The sequence below is a fragment of the Camponotus vicinus genome, unplaced genomic scaffold (genome assembly GCF_025532165.1).
Source record: "Camponotus vicinus isolate PSW18456_S1 unplaced genomic scaffold, iyCamVici1.0 SCAF_1, whole genome shotgun sequence".
Taxonomy (NCBI): Eukaryota; Metazoa; Arthropoda; class Insecta; order Hymenoptera; family Formicidae; genus Camponotus; species Camponotus vicinus.
Genome location: NW_028141945.1, coordinates 35,999,111 through 36,022,492, shown reverse-complemented (window position 1 = coordinate 36,022,492; position 23,382 = coordinate 35,999,111). Strand labels below are relative to the sequence as shown.

The following is a 23,382-nucleotide window of genomic DNA, read 5'->3' as shown; positions in this document are numbered from 1 at the left end:
GGACGAGTTACATCGAGAAACTGGGATTCCGCGCGGAGACGACGCGATATTGTCGACAGCGGGAAATGCCATGGTTGATGGACTTTGCACCGCAGCGAGAGATGTTCGATTAATGCATTTCGTGTCGGTAAATCTCCGATTGTCGAGCACGTCAGAAACAGAAGACAGGACTCCTTGTATTTCAATTTTGAGATTGATGTCGCATGAATTTGACCATACGAGATATCTGTATTTCTAACGAAACTTTTTCATCTTTATATTTATCTTTTCGCTAAAGATATTCCGTACATTGTAACAATACCAGTCGATTTAAATCTCGGACAAAGAGAACGATCGTGATCTGCAGTAACCGTGCGTCTTCAAGTTCAATAAGTAAACATCTGTGACTTATATTACGCTGCCACTTGTTTCACGGTCTCTCCAAACTCGCTCGAGAGGAATAGTAGCCTCGAAACATTCAATGTTTGATCGCGATTTTCGTTTCTGCGCATCGAGCAATTAATTTAATTGCCGAACGAAATCGCGCCTGCGAGCTATCGGTGGCGAGATTCATGAGAGGATCTGAACTGCAAGTGCGCGCAATTTCGGCACAATACCTAGCGACCATATACATCGCATCGCGCAGCTTGCATCGCGGATGCATGGAATTTTTTATGATCGCGTCGGACGGGACGACGGTAATCGGTTCGCAGAATCTGCCGCGTACGCGTCACCGGATCAAATCGGTACGTTCGTCACAATGGCAATTAGTACACGCGCGAATTTTTATCATCGTAGCAGCAACGCAAATATCCACGTGCGTTTCGGCCAAACTGATCCTTCTCCCACGGCTCATCAGAACTCATATCTGCTCGATGAAAACAAGCATGTTCGATATCCGTGCTCCTAGGCAAATTGGATCTCATTTTTTCCAGATGAAGGATTCTATTTATAAACTTATAAGCGCTTGCCATAAATTTCCTTAATAAAAGTCAACACGGAAATTTACTTATTAGACGCTACTGCTGTTATTTGCCATTAAATCCGCGTGTGGATTATCAAATTCTCAACAGAAGAACACGTTCTCGCAATCGGATTTACTTAAATTGAACGACATATAAATAAAGCTCACACGCCGCGAATCGGACCAGACATTCACTACGCTATGATTTATGACACCGCCGTAAATAGTAAAGTTCCCTTTCTCTCGGTGCGTTACTCGCGTTGTTCTCTCGCGCCGCGCTATTTTCCCCTCGCTCGTCTTCTCTCGTCTCTTCCCTCTCTCTCTCTGTTTCTCTGTCTACCGCTCTCTTTTTTTTTCCCGTGTCCGCCCCCGGAGCGGCAGAGTCCCGTGGTGGAATTTGCATTTTTAAATTAACTCGCGTCTGTTTGCAGCTATCTCGGCTCGGCGGCGCCGCGCTGCTGGGCTCTGCAATTTTATGCGGCAACGCGCGTCCCATGGCTCCCGCGTACACACCATCTCGTCGCTGGCGTCCTTTCTTTCGCGTATACATATAGGCGTTTCCATCACGTGATCGATAGTGCAACAGTTATCGTTATCGTGCCAACGAACCGGCGGTTACGAACGCGTTTTTCGTCCAAATTCGGTTCGCGCGATAAAAACTGCGAAAAAAAAGACAGGCAATTTCCCTTTTTTAATGAATATATAACTCGAAACGAAAAATGACACTTTTGAAAAAATGCTATCCTTCCTCTCCCCGATGATCGAAGCCTCGAGGCTCAATTTTCATTAAATTTTCATACGAGACAACCGCCCTCGAGCAACGCTCCCCGTCCTTACGATCGATCGATCGAGCGTCGCGCTTCTCGTAATTACTGCTTTTAATTACGTTTTTAATTACGAACATGGTTCTGACGCGATCCACCAAGGCCATAGCGCCGCGTGAATACCTACTCGACCGGGCAACTCGGCCTGATTGCGCGCGTGATTTTTCAATGGGGATGGGGAAACGCCGATGGTGCGCTTGTAGGTGCGCGGGCGTTGTCGACCGAGTCACCGAATCCCGCAGTGATGGCCGGAACGTGAGTGGTCTTTTATGAAGCGGCAGCTTCCTGAGAGAGTACCGCCGAGGCCGAGATGCGAGGAAAGACGACGCACAAAGGATGATGCAAGGGGATAAAAGACGGAGAGATCGAGGAGGCGAGAGCAGGTCGGAGAAATAAGGGGCAAACAGAATAGCCCGCGCCATAAAGTGCCTGCGCGTTATCCACGAGAGAGGAGGAGAGAACGAAGAAACATTTTTATCGCTCCGTCAGAAGGAGAGAAAGAGAAGTTGGAGGAAGCAAAACAGACGGCGAAGGAAGGGGATGGGGACAGGCGGAGGAGCGAGAAGCGAGCGCGGTGAGAGGAAGAGTTACGGGTAATTGAAAAGCCCATGGTGCATCTCGATCGTCGCTTTATTTCGCGCGCACGCTCGGCGGTGCACCGGAGCTTCTCTCCTATTATCTCACCCTTCTACCGACCGGTCGTCTCTCCTCTCTCGGTCTCTCTTTCTCTCTCGCGGGCGCGCGTTCTCACCTTTTGCACGTCGCAATAAGGACGACGAGAAAAAGTCGAGAAGGAAAGGAGGGGCGCGAGCAGATGCCCATCGAGGTAAGCCGGTGAGAGGAGACGGACGAGGGGGGAAGAAAAAAAAGGTCGTACGCAACAATGCCCGCGGAGGTGCATTCTCGCGCGATTACCAACGCGGCGCGGAGGGGCCCCTTAACGAATGGCTTCGTAAACCATGGGCGCTTTAAGGTCATTACGCATCGCAAAAAAGAGAGTTAATGGACGTTGTCGAGCCACACTGCCGGCAGGAAGCGAGACGGAAGAGCGGAAGATGGAGAGCGAGAGGGAGAAAGGGACCGGTTGGCCACCCGTCGCCGATCGACCGTCTGATTTATAGCGGTAGTATCTTCCACCGGAAAGACGTGAATGCGCAACCTCATTGGCTTCCTACATTAGCGAGTTAAATGTTATCCTGCGGCGCGTCGTCCTCTTGAACGTTCGCCAAAAAGCAACCACGTGTGCGCCGTTAAGATCCAAAAGCCCGAATAGGATACGGAATAGTCATTCGGAATCGTAGACGCGCATGAGAGAGATGCGACGTGCCAAATTTCTCTTTCAAAATACACAGGATAAAAATTACACGGTACGGTAGTTGGTCCGGCATGTATGTATTTATCTCGTTGTGTGCATTTCTAACAAGAAGCGCGCGGAGCAAAGCAGCGGGTGTTTGCAAATTTTCAGATTTTTTGTCGGCGAATTCGCGCACATTATATAACGAATGTTATGCTGGAATAAAATAATGATCCTTCGCTATGTATCTCGCGTTCTCGTTTGCAAACTGCACCCATCGCGCGCCGCCCGTTATTTCCAGCGGGACGTTTTTAATAACAAATCCACGCTTTCGCGGCCGCTTCTCCTCCGTCGCTCTTCACTTCCGCTTCTGCTTTTTCCCTCTTTCGCGTATATCTCTCTCCTTGTCTCTCCTTTTCTCTCTTTCCCTCTTTTATTCCCGCCGTCGTCGCGGAAAAAAGCTTTTTGCAGCGCCGTAGAAAATGCGTTGCACAGTCGGCCGATTATATTGTGAAATATACACAGAGACGTAATTACGCAGCGGTCGATCTTTGCGTCGGCTGCTTACTACGAACGGCATTTTACGGCTGCCTCGTTAAATTACGGAGTAATTACCAGACGACGAATTATTAAAAAGCTTAGTCGGCCGTTAAGCGCGCCGCTAGTCGTAAAAGCGCGCATAAGAATAGACATCGTATCATCTCACGCGTATCAATGCGATTCGTACAAAGATGTTCGCACACATGTTAAATAAAAATAGAGAAATCACCGTGTAATAAATTTTAATATATATTTTTTAAATTCTTCGGGAAACGACTCGAAACTTGTAAAAGAGAAATGTTTAATTTCGAAAATGAAAACTGCCGTTAATAAATCACGAGGGGAAATCAGGCGGGCGGAATGGAAGCGCGACGCGAAAAACTCGAGTTAATTTCTCGGTTAAAAATTGTGACACCGGAGCTTATATCGCGCTACAAACAGCGGGCGTAAATATCAGCGCGCGCGAAGCGGAACGAAAGCCACGAGCCGAGAGAGAATCGATCGTAAAGGACCGCGACGAAGCGATTCGCCGTTGAGGTACTGTTGTTAAAATTGCCCCCAACCGCACCTACGTATCGTTCTGCGTCGTGTAATAAATACCGGGAGACGTTTTATTCCGTTTCGCAGAATCGTCATCGATCGTTGCAGACGCGCAATGACTATAAAACCGCCGATCCGTTGCGCTCTGATTGCGATCGCTGCGCGCGACGCGCAACTTTCGTACGTATACATATATATGTGTGTATGTGTCTTTGTCTTTTTTTCTGACGATTACGTTTGTTGCCAATCGACTGTAAAACTAGGACGCGTTACAAAGTGCCGTGTTGCGTTTTTCCTACCGTCGCTTTTGCAAGCACAATCTATCATTTCATGCACCTCTCGTTACGATAATTGATACTTAAAATAATTAGACAGCTTCCCATATTTATTACGCGATGCTTTATCGCTCGGTATTCTATCAAAAAGTCTTATAGACAGTTTCAAATTTACTTTGAAAAATTGGTACAAGTATGGGAGAAGATGAACGAGCTTTAAAAGTCCTATTCCAAGATTTAATCTTCTCCGATCTTCTCCGATTTTCATAAGGATTGCGCCGCGGAAGAGAAAGGCACTTCAAGAAGGGGGAAACAAAAAGGAGGGAGAATAAAGTGAAACCGAAAAGCGGACGCGACGAGGCGTTATTAAGGCGCCATGATGTTTTTAATTAATTAATTCACGGAAGCCGCAGATTCACCGTCTCATAAATTCCGGGAGAGTTTCTCCCTGCGAAGGGGAAAAAGACGGGAAGGGTATAACCAGGGAAAGTATGCAAAGTATTTAAAAATATTAAGTATCCCTGAGAGAAGAGCGGATATTAAGACAGAGTCGGAGAGGATCGCTGGCTTGGAGGGGACTAGAAGATCGTTTGAGTTAAGAGTGGGGGAAGATGAAGGGAGAGAGGGTGAAAGTGACAGCGACGTGGAAACGGAATTACGGGATCGGCGTGGTGGAAGGTGGTAGCAGAACGTTTCAATTAGTAATTAAAACGTGCCGTGCAGTAACCCTCGCCTCAACCCCCAGTCATCTCCCCCACCGCCTCGCGGTAAAACGAGGCTCTTGCTCTCTCGTACTGTCGTCGTCGCCACCGCCGCCATCTTGTAAATTAATTAATGCGTTCCTAACGAGATCAGAGGCGTCGGTAAAGCAGGAGGGTTGGCTAGTTCTCTACTTTGCCCGCTAAAGAACAGGGGTGAGAAATTCAAGAGCGTAATTTGCGTCTCGCGCACCCCTTGTTGGATGCACTTTCTCAGACAGCAGCCTTTGATCGCATCAATTTTAAGAGTTTAACAATTTAATTACTGAATCAAATATCTGATAAAAAAATTTTGAATAAAATTTTAAATGAATAACCGATGCAAACTTTTAATCTAGCATTCTTCTCTCTTTACGTTTAATATCTTTGAAAATTTCTTTCAATTTTATAGTCATTGTGAAGTCTCTCCGAAAACATACCATGCTTTTAGCTTTAGCTCGTCAATCAATATTTCGAATTTCAACTTGTCGTTCCGCAAGAGTAACCGCGAATCTTTGCGTCAATTTTTCAAAACGCCCCCCTATCATCGTCACAGCCCTGAGCAAGAACGAATTAGTCTGTTCCCGGGGGTAGACAGCAGAGACAGGGTGTTAGTGGAAGGGGATGTTGGTTGGGGGCTCGGTGTCAGGATCTCTCGACCCTTTCATCGGCGCTTCACCCGCTTACATAATGCAGCCACTCTAATTAAAATAAATTACACTCTCACGCGTCAGTTCGCTCTTTTATCTCTCTCTTTCTCCCTTTCACATTCTCTCTCGATCCCGCATCCGTGCTCGTTCTTTCTCTGTGTTCCCCTCCCCCTTTCTCACTTCCCTTCCTCCTTTTTCCTCGCTAGCTTTTTTTCGCTCTCACCCTGTCGCTTTTTTGTACCACACTTTCGACCACCACCCGGGTAACGCCTCCTCTTCCACCCTCTCTCTCTCTCTCCCCTTGCTCGTTTATTTGCACTTTATTCGAGATTTAATTTACCGACCTCCGGCGACAGCCTCGTTGGTGCGCGCTCGACTCTGTGATGGGATTAAAAAGGCGGGTAGGGGATGATAGGATGGAAGAGACCGGGAGACGAAGGGAGAGAGAGGCGAGAGGGTCGCGTAAAAGTTGAAAAAAGAGTAACGCGACCGCGAGCTTCGCGACCAATGGAGAACGAACTGCCGGAAAATGGCTGAACCAAGGAAAAAGCGAGGAGGCGTACGAGGGGGTAGGGGTATGAACAATCGATATCGCGGCGTCTCGATTCGTAGCCGATTTTCAATTCCCGGAACAGCTACCGTGTACCTATCACCACAACATCGCGACAGCGCGAGAGCTTATACACAGTAAATAACGAAATCGATTTCGATTAAACGTTTAAAATCGTTTCTGTTTTCGAGATATCAGGGTCGTTGGTGCGGTTGCGTGGCCTCCGGGCTACGAAATACCAGGGGAGAAAGGGAAGCAATTTTTTCTCCGGGTTGATATTTGAGCGCAATTAACGTTCGGCAAATCCTAGTGACGTCATGGCCCGAAATAAGCGATAAACGCATATATTGTTGCATCCGTGTCAATGTTTAAAAAATTCACTGTGCAAGATCAATATTTTCATTAAAAAACATCAAGGAAATTTGAGACAATGAATCAACAAAAAGAAAATGAAAGTTTGATGTTCGGCAAACTATACAAATATGCTCGCGAACGATGTCGATGATTATCACGAGAGATTTTCATCGCTATTTTTTTCAATGCTATATATCTTGTAATTGCCGAAAACGCATTTCGAGAAATAGCATTTATTCATTAATATGCGTAAATAAGAAATGAGAAAAACCAATACAATTAGTTTAACGATCAAGGTGAATTTGGCGAAAATTACATGTTGACGTTATAACGAAATGAACCATTACGATCTCCACGAGTATCCTCGTCGAAATTACCAGCTTTCGCGATAATTTATCGTGAGCTGATAGCGAAACGACGCGTAAATATCGCGCAATTCAATTAAGCTCGCGCTTGCGTGTCGGTTGAGGCAAATTAAGAAAGCTCCTCCCTTTTCCGTCTGTATCGGTGTGATAAAAAAGATATTCCGCGGTCGCTTCCTTTTTCTATCGTAGTCTCCCTTTTTTATACAAGGAGCAGCCGCTTTACGGTGTTTTATAAATTCGTTAAAAGTCGACGCCTCGATGAGAAGGCTGGCGAGAGAAGATTGGCGAGTAACTCGTACAAACGCCCTTCTCTCTTTTTTTTTCTCTTATCGCACGACGACGACGATGACGATGACGATGTTAACGTCGACGTCGACCTATAAGCATCGTAGCTTCTTTTCCGCATCCTCGAAAAGCTCCGAGGTACTCCGCAACGCACAGAGTAAATATCTCTCGGGTCGGGAAAAATCCTGAAAACGGAGAAGCAAAGCGCATCTCGCGCGCGCGAGAAGAAAAAAAAGAGAGAGAGAGAGAAAGACGAGGCAGCAAGAGAAAGGTAAAGCTCCCAAGAATGAGAAAGGAGGGGACTTTACTGGTACGCGAATAATAACGACTCGCATTCTCTCCGGCTGTCGTCGGTTTTCGAATTGAGACGCCAATTCTCTCTCTCTCCTTTTCTAGTTCCCTCGTCTCTTTTTCTCTCTGTACAGTCGTATATAACTCCCGTCTTCCCTCTCTTTCTCTTTCTCTTTCTCTCTCTCTCTCTCTCTCTCTTTTGCTCAATCTTCCTTTTTCCCTCTTTTTTTAGCCTCGATAGCAATGGTTTGCCTCTTTTCCGCAAGCACCGTTCTTTCTCGTCGATCCAATCACGAGATCGGATTGCACGGTAGAGGATGGAGGCAGGAGGAGCACGGAAGGACATGAAAATGCAGTTGGGTAACGAGCCGCCGAGCGGAATAGAAGTTTTATCGTGCAGCTTGCTGCACGTTGCTGCGGAGAGGAGGTATAAATTCAAAGTGACGCGAAAAAGCGGATCGATGGGAACGTAATTCTTCGCTCCTCGGAACTTGGTAAGTACGGCGTCAATTTGTTCGACGGCTCGGAACTCCCTTCCCGTTAAAAAGAAGGCGATAGACGTCTTCGCGCCGAGATCGGACTGTCGATCAATACGGTATACGTACGATGAAACGTCTTGACGGAACAAAGAAGGTAACGAACTTTGAAATGGGGGATGTACGCGCGTAATCGTAGCTCTTTAGAATTTATTATCACTTAAATCTTAGATTATTAAAGTAAAAAAAAGGAGGGGAAGATTAATGAAGCTTGGCAGAAATCGATCGTCCGAGGTGTTTCTGGAATGAATGAAGATATAAGGGGCGAACGAAAAATATATAACGAGGAGAATATAAAAGAACTTATATCTGCTCGACAATCAGTAATATTATATGACGCCGAGGCGAGTAACCCCATTAGCATTCATATTTCAATTTCACAGCCCTCAGGGTCGCAGTTTGAAACTGTGGAAGAGGTACTCTGGTCGGAGCGACGAATGGGGGAGATAAACGGAAGAGAATTCACACAGGGAAGAGCCAGAGGGGAAAGAGAGAGAGAGGCACCGAGGCAGGGGTAAGGGGAAACGTACGGGCGAAAGAGGAGAGCTAATATCGATAGCAACCTATTACCATCTATCTCCATACCAATGTAATGGACGCGCAGCCCCGATTATCAATCCGTAATAATTGTGCATATTAAACGGGCGCTAATTATCGGGCTGGCAGCGTGCCGCGGGCGCCATCGCCATCGAATCGAACGAGTTACAACTCGACGGCCCGCTCCGCTCTCGTAGTAAATTTCACCACCGGCCGAAAGAGGATCAATAAACTCCCTCCAAAAAAGGGGGAAAAAAATTCGTCGCCCGGTCGGGTGCGAAAATATTCGCGAAATCAAATATCAAACTGTGTTTTTCGCGATTCGCCAAGTGGTACGCGAATTTTTCAACGAGCGTGAAACCTTAATCGCCCATTCGTTTCGCCGCATCGCATCGGTTAATGCGGGAACGCTGTTACGACGCACGGGACCGTTTAATCGACGCCCGAGCTAACTGCGCTCATCGATATTCATCGATCCCAGAACAAAAAAAAAAGAAGGTAGGAACGAAGATGGGAGTTCCGATCGCGGCGGCGGCATCGATTCGCCTTTTTCGCGCGAGCCTTTTGTCGAGCGATCGATCGATCGGTCGGTCGGTCGGTAGGACGATCTCGCGGGACACTCGAGAGATCTGGGAAGCGGAGAGCGCGAACGGCGGTACCCTCGAGCGCTCTCCAAGCTTTTTTCCTCTCTCCGGAACGCTTTTAATAAACGCGCGCGCCGCAACTAGCGAACGCTTTATGTTATCGAAGGAGGAGAGAAACGCGGAGGAATAGAGAGGTCGAGAAAATTGAGGGGGAGAGAGAGAGAGAGAGAGAGAGAGAGAGAGAGAGAGAGAGAGAGAGAGAGAGAGAGAGAGCATCGGATGGACGATGAAAGCGGAAGGGAGTGCTTTTGACGACGAGCTTTTTATGGCCCCGTGTTCCGGTGTTCAGGCTTTTATGTCCATTCCGCGTTTCCTCCTCCTTTGTCGCCATCTCCGCCTTCCATCCACTCTTCGCTCTCTTTCCTTTTCTCCACGCTATCGTGTATCGCGCTAATTCCCTCTTTCGCGCTCTCTCGTTCGTCCATCTACGCCATCATCCAATAATACACGCGCTTAAGCGGCAGTGTAATTCCGCTTTATGGGGTGAAATTTTACGTACTTGGCAGTACCAGCGACACGCCAGTCTCTCTCTCGTTCGCGATAAATAATGAGAAATTACTTAATATTTAAATGTGATACTCACATGTCTCTCCTCGGCTGGATTGAGACCTGCAACGTAAAAATTTCGTATGAGTTACTCGTAAAAAAAAAAAACCGTGTTATCGTTAAAACTAGAGATATACCTAACTACGACTTTATTCGCGAAATCGTCCGTTTTTCAGATATCATTCTCTCAAAGTCGACGGATCTATCTCTGACAGAATGGACGCGCCATGAATGTTTTTCATTGTTATTACAACGTCGAAGCGAATAGAGTCGGCGATATGTCGGCGGAATCTTTTCCGCGAAAAGAAGGAGATAAAAGAAGCTGAGATGGAGTACGCGAGACTAGCTAGAGTTCTCAAGGATTTCCGAGACAGCGGTAGAGAGGGAGAGGAGGGAGGGAACGGAGAAAAAGAAAAGACCGGCTGGAATAGGGAGCGAAGAAAATCCAGACGGAAAAGCTTTGTCCTCGAGAAGCTGAGTTCATAGTTTGCCCTCGCTCGATTTCCCCAGCCTCTCCTTCTCCTCCTCCTCGGTTAGTACACTTCGGTCTCGTAGGAAATATCTTAACGATATCTTTTTCCTCCCGTTACCCCATCCCACCACCAAGTAAGAATTACACGAGCCGTTTATGTTCCTGGTGCACCGGGACCACCATAAATTGCCTCTCTTTTCTCCCGCGACATTAACCACCGCGGAAATAAAATATTTTTATTGACGCGCGAGAGACAAAGTTTCGATATCCATGTTATCGAGGCGCGGCATCTCCTTAAAAATAAGTTACACAATAAAACGCGCATTTTCGTCGCTCGATGAAACCTTAATTCCTAAGCTCCCATTTGGACGATATTATCGACTATCTACATCGACCATTTACATCGCGACGAACGAGTGGTTTTACTATTATAGTCCTTTTAGTCCGTCAAATAACGGGAATGATAGTCTCGGGAAAGGTCTTATTGGACCGGAGAATTTTCTGATATTTTTCCGGGCACTGTCGCGAGTAGCAGACGTAAATATCACGCGGAATATCGGCGTATTAAGGGTTAAAATCCGGGGATACTCGTCCAGCAGACGTGCAAAACGGAGCAGTTTCGAAAGAGAGAGAAAAAGAGCGAGCGAGAAATATCCTTGTTCTCTTTGCGCCAATATAGACCTCGCTAATGCCCGTCATTCCCCTTTTATCCTTCCTGCTATCCAGCCAGGAAACTCTTTTTTCCTCCCTCACTCGACTACTCCTCTCCTCGCACGCGCGCGCGCGCTCATAAACGGACGCGGAGCGCGCATAATTTTCTACTAAAGCGCGAAGAGGTCGTCGAGTATTTCCGAGAGGCGTTTTAAGGACCCACGTACTCTCGCATCTCGTATCCCATCTTGGGGCGAGCTCGCTAAAAGTACCGAGGACATATATATACAGCTCGCCCGTTAGTCGGAAAATTATTACATAAAGTATATGTAGTATGTTCTCGAGTATTTAAATCATCCGAAAATGAAAATCGATCGATTCTGTTTATTGAAAACCATTTTCGTGCAAATTGATGGCTAACGCAAAGTTAAAGTTTTTTTTTAATAACTTTTTCATTAGATATGAAAACAAAAATATATAAATGTGCAAATGAAGATCTATCAATTATGTTGATTGAAAACCATTTTTGAAGAAATTGGGGGCTAATGTGAAGTTGTCCCCACCAAGAGTTTTTTTTGAATAACTTTTTTATTAAAAGTGTGCAAACGAAAATAAAAAAAGTGCATTCCTGTGCAAACAATGTGCAATCGAATCATGAAAAAAACAATTATTTCTAATATTGGAGAGCTAACTTTAGTTTTTTCTATCAAAATAGCGATATAAATTTTGATAAATTGACGTCAACGTCGTTATAAACTCTAATAATGACCAACATTAATTTCTAATTGACCATAAAAATAGCTTGTAAGCTTGCCGAGTGAGTAAAAAAAATACAGCAATACATGATCATATACTGCCAAGACAGATATTGCGGCGGATATGTCCGAAGATGGAACCATTTTGGGACAAAACGCGAAAACCAGAGGGAAGAGCAAACGATAACGGGGCGCGTTACGCGCTGGTAGAAACAATTCGCTCCGGGCAATGTCCCGGAAAGAAGGGAAGAAGTTTCAGTTGTCACGAGAGAAATACTCGTCTCTCGGTTCGCGCCGAAATCTCGTTTCAAAAGAGTATCTGCGATCGTTGACAATGTGGACTGCGACAGATTTGTTTCTTTTTCACCGCGCTTTTTCACTCTTTTTCTATTTCAAACAAAGCATATATACGTTCACGCTTTGACGAGAAAAAGAAGATAAATTTATAAGAGTATAGTCACAGAGAAAACAGATTTAAAATAATATCTAACATTATCGAATATATTTCGCAAATATGTACAAATAAACAACTTGTTATTTGAATTTTAAATCCCAAATAAAATTTCTAAATTCTGAAATTGATCGACAGAAGTGACTGCGCGTCAAGATCGGCGGATATTTCATTACGACAATTTCGACGAGTCGGAAAACGCGAAACAACATGCGGAGCAAACCGGCCGGAGGCTATACATCTAGCTTGAGTAACATAGTTAGGTGCGAGCGAATCGAGGAAGAGGATAGGCAGGGTCAGAGTGGAGGCCATCAGGGAATAGAGACAGCGAGTAAGGGTGGCAGTCGCGGGAAGGCAGAAGGGAAGGGTTGTGAAAGTACACTCGTGTCGAGAGGAGATTCTGAGTGCTCTCTTGAGAGATGGTTGTGGTTAGAACGAGACACGCCGAGCGAGACATCGGAGAGAAGCTAAGAAGCGCGCGAGAATAAGGGCGAGAGAGGAGAGACGAGGCGAGAGAGGCGAGTCTGGAGCATCTTCGTCAGCGTTACGTGGGGCCCTCCCGAGAGCGCGAACGAAGATCTCGCACTCGCGTGACGTGCCAACGAGAAAGATAGAAAAGCAAACGAGAGGGATAGATGAGGGAAAGAGAGGGGACGAGGACTCGAAACCCTCCGAGTAGATTCTCGAGGTCAAGATCGAGAGTTTCAGGAGCTTCTCTCGGATTTAAGCACGGTCGTTTGCGTCATCGGCTCCAAACCGTATTTAAAATAGCACGAGAAGGTTCCGCTTAATTTCACCAACTTTCGAGCGGCCTCGTCACCGATCGTCTCGCTCGCAAAGTAGTCCGTCTCTTCTCAAAATGCTCTCACGAGCGTTTTCATCCGTTACACCGACGACAGCTCTTAACGGATTAATCGTGTTTACGTTCATCGTCTACGTATACAGCTGAATCATCGATGAGATTACGAGTCACGACGAGCACGGCAAAACAACGTATCGTCTCATGAGAGGATCGGTTACCGGCTTATTCTCACAGAAGTGAAGATAAGCGATTGAACAGCAGGTTAGCCGAGTTACGCGAGAGACACGAAGCGAAATTGAATACGCAACTCGTTCCACGAACGAGATGGTTGAACGGATCGTTTGGCGCGCAAAATCACGAGCGATTCGCTGAGTGCGCGAAAGTTGTCCGAGACAACCAACCGGGACTTCCACGAATCGAATCTCCTCTATTAACACGGCTGACCTCACGCTCGTTAAGAGATTCGCGAGAGAGATTCTATACAAGTATCCAGCGGTTGACAAAGTCAACAATCGCAAAGAAATAATTTTCTCGCAATTTTTAAATCAAGTTCTTCCGTTACTTTATTTTGTAAATTTTGCAAAACTTGTTTTTTTGACATATGACACATGTGTTGAATTTAAATACATATATCTCGCAGATCTGATATTTAATAAATCTTTAAGATTTAAATTTCAAAAATGTGTACGACTTACCGCCGTTGGGCTTCAAATCGTCAGACTGACCTCGATGAAGATCCGGCTTTGTCAGCATCGACAGTGGATGCGCGGCTGTACCTCCCGGAGTGGCGGCCGCTCCCGGGGGAAGACCCAAACCGAGAAGGGCCGCGGACGCAGAGGTGGGAACCGGTATACCGGCACCTGGGCCCAATCCAGGAAGTCCGGGTATACCCGGATGCGGTCCCATCGCCGCTCCAGGCGGCAATTGCTGGGCGTGCATCTGCTGCAGCAGTCTCGGCAAGTCGGGCCTCTGTTGCTGCAACCGCGAGAGCAAAATTTCGCGCGTAAATAACATATCGCTTGCGTAATTTTCGCGATCGTTATCGCGATATCGGGTTATCATCATCGGACGCGCTATCGTCCTTTGTCGATATGCGCCGCGAAGCATCGCGTGAAAAAGATTACGCGTTTGCACGTACGTAGATACGCGCGGGACGACGCGAACGTATATCGCTCGGATCTCGATAAATTTCCAAGATTAGATTAAATAAGTGGCGAAGCAATTAACGGGCTCGAGAGCGCGTAACGGTGCCTCTCGAGTATTTCCGCTGTAATTACCAGATAAAAGCGAACGGGTATTATTCCGCGAGACGTGAAAAAACGCGATGCACGGGAATCGAGGCGATCATCGCTAAGAGCGCGGCAGATTGGAATTGAAGGGGACGGGTGGGGGGAAGGATGGGGGAAACTTTAATAGCACGTCGATATTATCGTCGGTGGTCGCTATGGTTGCACTGCAAAAGAGAGAAAGAAAGGGAGAGATAGAGAGAGAAAGAGAGGCAGGTACCAGAACCCGATAGAAGAGTTCGGAAATGATTTTTACGGGCTATCGGTTTAGCACGATGGTGTAGTGTGTACGTTGCCGCAGCTTCGTTAGGAGAGTCTGTTTGCCGAACGTGAACTCACGTTTCCAGCGCGGACAAATGCATAAGCAAATAAAATCGCGCGAGCGAGCGAGCGAGCGCGGATTTAAAAGCACGGCACGATGGGCCTCCCCTTTCTCTCCCTCTCTCTCTCTTTCCACCCGTCATAATTGATCAAACAATTTCGTTCCCGCGAGAGGAGACAGGGAAACAGCGAGGGAGCGAACAAAAAGCAACGCAACGATAATTCGCTGGAAAAATCGCTCCGCTTAATTCCGGTCACGATCGCGCGTTCTCCGCTGGTTTTCTCCTTCTCTCTCTCTCTCTCTCTCTCGCTCTCTCTTTGCAAATTTCCCTCTTCTTCTCGCCACCGCCATCCGCTGCCGCCGTTACGCGAAAATACACTTCGTTACAGTCAACGGAGAGGCAACTTTCCATTAGCAAAGCATACAAATTGCCGAGTAAACTCCGGTAAGTTTGAGTAACCCCCGCGTTCGACCTCGCTCGGGTAAATCAAAGGCTGCGAAACAAGTGGAAAGACTTACGCGTTACTCTCCCGTCGGACGAACGAACCAACCAACGAGCGAACGCGGGCGAAAAGTTTCGCGAAAATCTTAAGCGTATCTCGCCCGTAGTTTCCTCGTTAGTTGGACCAAGCCGCTAGACAAATTGTGGACCTGTTCAGCGCCGTTTTAACGGTTCGTGAATCACGGTGCGAGGGGCGAGACGAGTGAGGCGTAGGAAACTAGAGAGAGAGGGGAGGATGGGTGCGCAGACGGCGAGTCGGAAGAGCGGAGGGTATACTACACCCACACCTCCGTCTGCCTGTAACCATGTACACTCGTTAAGGCAAGCCGGAGCGAATATTCCGGGGAGTAGTTTGCCGAGATAATTAAATGGCTTAACGATATAATAACCTCGCGTCGAGTGTCGACTGTCTGAACAAAGAGCCACCCACAAAACATACAAACAGAGAAACGTGTATAAGCGAGCCGATGCCGCGCCACGTTATATCTGTGTTGGGAGACGGAGATTGAGTCAAAAAAGGAAGAGAGACAGGAATTGAGAGGAAGAAAAGAAAGAAGGGAGAGAGAGAGAGAAAAATAAAACAAAAACAGAAAGAGGTGGCCGGCCTTACAATCTACACGAAACGTTGTCGGAGATTCGAGAAAGTCGGAAGCCCCTAGGAAGGGTTTCCAGTTTCCACTCTTGATAGCGATAATAATCCTGACCCGGAGCTGCTATCCTCACGGATCCAACTTCCACGCGAAGTGTTACCCTCTTACCCGTGCCAGGAAACCACCCTCATCTTCGCGTTGAGATTCCCTCGTAATACCATTGGAACGCGACGGAGTGACGAGAGCGGCGCTTTGACTCGCGGCGCGAACAATTTTGTAGGAAAGTTTCCGAGGTGCAAATTTCGTTTCGCAAGCTCTTGCTAACGAGCAAGAAAATATACGTCAAAAAAAAAACAACAAAATTGTAAAGTCTCTTTGAAAATTATATTGAAAAAGTCGCATCATAAAATGAAACACACGCGATTTATAATATTTTTGTCCGTCATTGTCAAACTTGTATAATTTTTATAATTAGTTAAATGCGACATTTCTCGACATTTCCTCGTTTTAAAGCGTCTCGACTCGCAATCTCTTTTATTTTCAGATAGCGAAATAGCTATGTCTTAATACTCGTACGAATCTTCTCGCGACACCTGCCGCCAAGGCTCGTTCTCAGCAGTTTTCACCATCGTCATCGTCGCCACTTGCTGACTCGACCAGACGCAGAGTTACGGTCGAAAGATCTAGAGGGGGATCGTCTCAACTTTCTTATATTGCGTATCGTTGACACTTGGTAAGCGTTTTTGAATGGGCAGTTGCCATAAGAAGAACCGCGATTGATGCAAGGTGCATTTATGCAAGTGTTTATTACGAAGGCACGTAAGTCAATATCATTCGCGATATCGAAGCTTTGCAATTCCATTCGCCGTCCGTATAAATTCGTATCGATGTATAGAGCGATAATATAATCAATTCTTATATAAGAAAAGAGTTGCGTTATGTTTATTCTCTGGTATATTTCATCTATACGCGACGAAATCAAAGGCGTGGGCGGCGAGTTCGTCGCAGCTTGTCCGATTCGATATAGCTGGTTAGATTTAAGAGAAGAGAGTAGATTAAGATGGGCGGTATTTCGGAATCCTGCTAAGGATTTGCCGCACGTACCCCGACAACGTCGCAGATCCGTGCAAGTTTCTCTACGCGGGAACGAGAGGTCAGGAGGGCGGAGGGGTGGCTGGAATGCTGATTAGTCGGCGTTCGTGCATCGTAACACTATAACCTACCCCCGGCGGCCTGGGAAACCAGACGGGAAGACTCCGGATAAGATTCAAGGGAGAAACGGCTATATAGGTGGCGGGAGCGGATGCGACCGGGGTGAGGAGCGAGAGATCGAGGAGGACGGGGAGAAAGAGCCGGAACGGAACGGAGGAAGAGAAGCCGGTGGCTTAATAGGGAGGAAATTGAGTGCTCGAGCAATATTGAGGAGGATTCGGGATTCGCCAGGATCGTATCCGTCCCGTCCGCTTTTGGATTCCTCGGACGTGCATCGGCTTCCAACCCGCAGGGGTTCTCCATTCGCCGCGAATGCTTTTCACGCCGAGACGCACGCGTATCATCGGGTCGCCATGAATCCGGTCGAGTATGTCGCGATCGACAATCCGACAATAATATCCGACAACGACACTGAAAGGTCCATGTTTGAAACGAGCGATATCATTGCACTTACCCCGATGATGGTGTTCAGCTCGGTCATGGTCACTTGTTTAGCTCTGTCGACCGCCGTGGCGACTTGCTGCTGATGCTCCTGCGAGAGAAACGGCAGGATCTGGGCGATGATGGCGTTCAATCTTTTCGCTATCTCCGTCTGAAAAGAAAAATTTTAGTAATATCCATAAAAAATTGTCAAATTACTAATATTCTATCTCAATATTGTATCTTAAATACGGCAAATTTTCTATTATATATCACGTATCTTTCCTTTAGCTCAATTGGAATATTATTAAAAATAAAGAAAAAATTGAAAAAAAAAATAAAAAAATATACCTTCACCGAGTACAAGCGTTACAAGTTGTTTGATCCGACACTATACTAGTCTGCGCCCGGGACCCTGGGTAGCTTGTTCCGGGTCGTTAAGAAAGGTAAGGGCTAGCTTAACGCGCCCTCGCGAAGGAAACGAGTAAAGATGCAGGTGCGGCATAACCGACTGAGGGTGTTTACGACGCCCTCCGGCTGGAAGAGACTGCCGGGAATTAAATTAAATCCCGGCAAGATTGCCACAGTGGCGTAGACATTCGCGCGTTTCAAAGCGTAGTGTAATTTTCCTAAAGCCTCATTTATTTCAATATCAACGAATATTTCCAGCCGTTTTTTATGCCAATTTGAAACATTTTGGATGTTTAGACAATAAATATATACCTAAAAATATTAATATAATTTAGTAATTATTCAGTATTTAATATATAACTTGGTCTGTTAAATAAAATAATTATTTTAGATTTTTTATATTTTTCTGAGCCACCAACTTTTACTCTAAATATTTCAAAGTATCGTCATTGGATAATCGTGCAAAGATCCATACGTTGCGAGTTGGGTAACTCGGCATAATAATTCACACGGTGCAACATCGCAGCGCGAAACTCCATTTAATTATCGCGGAATCAACAGGCAGCGCATGGAACGGAGCGCGGACCATTTTCGACGCTTTCGTCGAGAAAATGAAATCACTTAATTATCTCGACAAAGCGGCGGTTCTGGCGCTCGTTTCCCCGCCAACGCGTAGAATTCGCACGCTCGAGAGACGCGGAAGCGGAAGCCGCCGATTCGTCGCGAAACGGGAAGCGAACCAACCGCTGATTCTACGTGTTCTCGATCCGTCTCGACGATTCATAAACGCCTCGAAAATATAAGCCTAGCGATCTCCCGGTTGATTTAAACGCGAGCTTTCTTCAACGCGTTTGCGCCGCCGCTTAAACGAACCTCGGAGCCTGCTAATTGAAATATCGCCGAGCCACTGAAATTCTTGGCAAGTTTCCCTCCCTCGAGCACATCTCGACCTCTCGGTGAACGAGCGGAAAGAGAAAGAGAGAAAAAGAGAAAGGACGGAGAGAGCGGAAAGAGGAGGACCTGTTTTAATTACTCGTCGTCTTCTGAGTGCTGGTTATTAAGCCGCTAATTATAATGTACGCGAAAATGAGTCAAGCGAGATATCGTATACGAGAGCAAGGTTTACACAGTGTGGAATACATGTGCGCGATACACGGAACATGTAACTTTATGGAGTACGGAAATGTTAAAAGAGTATATTTTTTGTATGCATCCACAAAAATGTGAATAAACAAAAATGGAAAAATATTCTAAAGAAAAAAATACTGAGCTTTAAAAACTTGATGCCAAATAATGATAAATGTATGAATTTACGAATTTTTCAAACTTTAATGTCATTCTTTTTTATAAAAGTCACTGGTATATTGACACGTTAAGTGTGTTTAACGATTAGCGCATTCATCATGAAGCTCAACACACGAGTGAAAACGGCTCATTACCATGAAACTCAAATATACCTGTGTTGATCGCAAGAATAACACGCAGAGTGTGTTTCGTAACGTGTGGTAAAGTTCTATCTACTCGGCGTATACTATACAGCAGTTTGCTGCAATAGCAAAAGCAGAAGATTCCGAGTGAGTGGTAAGACCCGGGGAGAGGGAAACATTGTGGGCGAGAAATGGTGGTGGCTTGAGGGAGGAAGGGACGACAACGGGGATGGAGCCGTCGCAAACGTAATTGCGTTGCCAAGAAGTTTTCCCCGGGTGAGAGGTAACCAAGAAAATAATGAATGGCTCGGATGCTCCGCTACTGCTCTCTCGCGTCGCGAGAGAACTAGCAGAGATAGAGAGAGACAGAGAGAGAGAAAGAGAGAGAGAAATGATGGTACAAGTAGAGAAACGAGAAACCGAGTTTTGGCCGCGATGCTCTCGTTGGCCTGGATTTCATACGGGGGAGAGATGAAAACCTCGCCTCGAGAATGAATTTTTCTCTCCGGTTGTGCCAAATTGGACCAACGAAGATTACTTCACTCCGCGAAGCGGAGTCTCTCGCGGCACGAATGGCTTTTTTCTTTAAAATAGCACTTGCGACAGACGTTGTTATCCGCTATCGGCGTATCGGGAGCGACTCGAGATTTCAGCTACGACGCAAAATCCAAGACGAATCGTGATACATGTAGAAAATATCTTCCCAGAGATCTTTTCGAGTCATTTTTCTTTTTTCTCCAAACAGCTGCGTTCTTTTTGACATTACAAGGAATCGCGTGGCGCACCGAAACGGAAGACGCAGATGCTCCGGCTCGTAATATCGCGAAAACCGCAAGAAACTCTCGCAAAGTGCTCTATCCCCCTCTCATTCCGCTTACACATACACACGGCATCGCTTTTGTGTCGCGCAAATCATACACACACGTACACACGGCTACAAGCAGACGCGCATCTCAAAGGAATCAGGCACTCTCTCGAGAGATGTTCTCCCATATATATAAATAAACACTATAGCGTATGTCTAAAAGCAGGCAGCAACATTCACGGCATGAAAATGCAAAGCACCCGAGTGCCGTCGATAAAATTCCCCGCCTGTAAAACGGTGACGTGAACCGAATGCTCTTTCACCACCCGGCCCGGCGCTCTCGATATTGCCGATAATCCGATACTCGAAGCTGCTTCGAGGGAGAGAGAAGGTAGTGGGCCGCCCCCACGAATCCGGCCGCGTCTGTCTGTGTATACCGTGTTATCGAATATCGAAGCGCGACTTCTTATTTCTCACTTCGCCCGCGACGCTCCCACTTTTAATAAAAACCTTGACGCTCTCGGAAAATTTTTAATCGAAGAGCCAGCATTTGGTATTACTAGAGGGAAAGAGAGAAAGAGAGAAGAGGCAAGCGTAGAGAGGGAAAGAGAGAGCGAGAGTTTGCGGCAACAAAGCCATACTCGCCGCCAACCTCTGCCGACCAAGCGGAAGCCGTTACTTGCGCTAACGAGTAAACCAACGGCTGCTCGTCGGACTTTGGTGGTATTATGCTGCGCGAGCAAATAAACTGGCGTGTTCGGCTAACTCCCTGGTTTCTGGTAAGCCCTTGCACACCGGCGGCGGTTCTCGCTCGCTCGCTCGGCCTGTAAAGCCCGGCTAACGTCCGCGTGATTGCAATATCCCGCGGCTTGCGGAGAATACCGGATGTAACCGTGTGTACGCGCGCGCATCTGTGTACACACGGCTGGACCACTGTGTGCGAGAGCGCGGGTGGGTCGGACCGCAGCGGGAGCGAGATGCGAGATAGAGAGCGCCGCCCGTTAAGGTATACGAGCGGAAAGCTCATTGTCCGCCGTTGTTTCGTATGTTCCGTCTCCTGTTACGTACACCGAAAGTTAGATTAAATCAATTTTCTGTCTCGCGTCGCCTCGCGTCGCGCTAATTTTTATCGCGTCGCTAAACAGCCAACCGGTGCATCCAGCAGCAGCAGCAGCAGCACAAGTCTCTTACCGCCGCGTTTATCGCGCGACCAAGTGAAAAGAATCGATAATGCTCCGTGTCTTTTGTTCCGTCTGTCGCGTACAACGATGCGCGACATAACTGACAAATAGGTCAAATACTATAATAGCAGAAATTCGATACGGGAGCGAAATGAGAGGGAGAGTGTCGGGTCCCGCGGTTCGTCCGTAATACCATCGATACATGTATACAAAACCGCGATACCTGTGTGTGAATAATATATATTTGAAAATATCTGGTCGTTCGGAATCGCGAATCGAGATCAATTAGATCGCGCGCAAAAGAGAGGGAAAATCGCACGCGTCGTGTGTCGTTGCAACGACGATGAACTGTCAGGCGTGACGAATACGCGACACGCGGGATGTATCCGGGAGATGCGAGCGAGCAAAACGCGTAGGCGAAACGGCCGCGGTGGCAACGCTTGAAATTGCTTGTATAAATATTGAAGGCTCGCCATATTCATTCGGTTAATTTTCCGCGGTGGACGCACGCGAGAGACCGCGATGAAATTTTATGCGCTCCGCGCGTCTCTCAACGTCGTTGCGCACACGCTGCACGTTGTAACGCGATGCGGCACGCACGCACGCACGCAAGCACGCACGCAAGAGCGTTCGTGATTTCGCGTTTCCGAATAAAAAAAAAATACACGCAGAGAGAGAAAAATCTCCATGTCGCGTAAAATGGTCAACTCGAATAACTCAAATCGCTGTTAAACGGATTATCGGGACGAACGGGTTACGAATGACGATGATCGGCTGTACATACATTGCGTCGATGGTTGTTGCACCGCGAGATGAAGAATACAATTGCCAATCGCGATGCGGTTTCCGATTTTGATTCGTGCTTTAACACGGCGTAATAGTTGCCCGCGTTGTGATCAATCTAATACAATTTCATACAATTCAATTTTTTTGTTCTCACGCCACTTTTCTCATTAAATACGCAATTAGATTTATTTATTTTAGTCACACGTCACAAAACTCGAAACGCGATTCCAAATCACGGTACAATTGTCGTGAACGAAATTTAAGGACGAAAAACGGTGCTGCAACATATAATTCAGGCCAATTTCAGAGACAGAGGATAATCGACGGGACGCAAAGGAGAGTCGAGAGAGGGAAAGAGAGAAAGAGAGAGAGAAAAAAAAGCAATGTACGAACGTTCGAGGGTAAACAGGCTACAATCAATTCGGGGTTCGTCGTGGTCGCGCAACGAGAGCGGCGAGGGGTGACTTGGAGTGGCCGCAATTCGAGGAACATCCACAGCCCGTGTGTACGAGGCGTACGTGAACGTGAACGCCAAGTGTGGTACGGCATGCATGTGTATATGCGTGTGACCCGAGAGAGAGAAGTCGTTGTTGCCACTAGCAGTCGGTATTGCCGTCACCAGCTACATCGTCTCGCTAGAAATGTCAGGATAGAGGAAAAGAGAAGGAGAGGAGCAAGGAGGATGAGAGCGGAAAGGACCTCGGGCTCTGGCTAGAGATCCCTGGGTCGAAGGAGGACGAAGAAAGGGACGGGGACTCGCTGGAGAGAAGGATAAGTGGTACTCGAGTCGCAGCAGCAGCTCGGCAAGGCAGAGACCCGACACAGACGGCCCGACCCCGAAAGATCGAGATGTTTGGATGTTTGAACGTCGGAGTGCTGTCTCAGCACTCGAGCTTCCATCCATCCTTCCCGTCCATCCCTTCCCCCGTCCATCCCCGGCGTTGCTCTTCGCGAGTGTCCCGATCTCGCGCGGTACTGGAGATGTATCGGGTGACTCGAATTTTTTTCAGATTGACGAATAACGAAAGTGGCCGCACGAATGCTACTCATCGTCACAGCTTTCTATTTCTACAGCGTAAAAATAAATATTGACAAAAAACGCCGAGGAAATTTTCAAGCGTATTTATGCGCGAACAATCCGGGAAAATTCTCTTCATTATCTTCGCGCCTCATCAAATTAATCCACTTCTCGGTTTCTACCCTCTTTCCCCAGAAGACGATGCCAGATAGCCGTATAGCTTGGCAAAGCGATCGATCAGCGAGTGTCAGTGGGTTACGGTCGGCAAATTAGCGGCACTCAGGATATTAAACGACCAGAATACCCATCTCGCAGCGCGCGCGCGAGCACGACCGCGATAGTGTCGGTAGCCAGCCAATAACAGCAGCGAACTTTGACTC

At 47.0% G+C, this 23,382-nt stretch overlaps 1 protein-coding gene and 1 long non-coding RNA gene across 11 annotated transcripts in view; one reads left to right on the top strand and one right to left on the bottom strand.

Moving 5' to 3' along the window:
* The window catches only part of LOC145964277 (transducin-like enhancer protein 4), a 66,463-nt gene that overhangs the window by 9,105 nt on the left and 33,976 nt on the right, over window positions 1-23,382 (bottom strand). For 7 of the 10 annotated variants that reach the window (XR_014436403.1, XM_083086866.1, XM_083086859.1 and 4 more), the window contains 3 exons: window positions 17,409-17,546; window positions 13,738-14,017; window positions 9,949-9,974 (listed from right to left, as the gene is read on the bottom strand). Coding sequence is in view for 9 of the 10 variants with exons in the window: in XM_083086866.1 (XP_082942992.1) it covers window positions 9,949-9,974; window positions 13,738-14,017; window positions 17,409-17,546 (444 nt within the window). In the remaining variant the exon portion in view is untranslated. Of the gene's footprint in view, window positions 1-9,948; window positions 9,975-13,737; window positions 14,018-17,408; window positions 17,547-17,725; window positions 18,020-23,382 lie in introns of those variants that run through there. The other 3 variants (XM_083086920.1, XM_083086886.1, XM_083086911.1) reach the window with 3 other exon arrangements.
* Window positions 2,681-8,863, top strand: LOC145964330 (uncharacterized). Its single transcript, XR_014436419.1, has 3 exons — window positions 2,681-2,890; window positions 7,881-8,142; window positions 8,568-8,863. It is a non-coding gene; the product is annotated as an uncharacterized LOC145964330 (long non-coding RNA).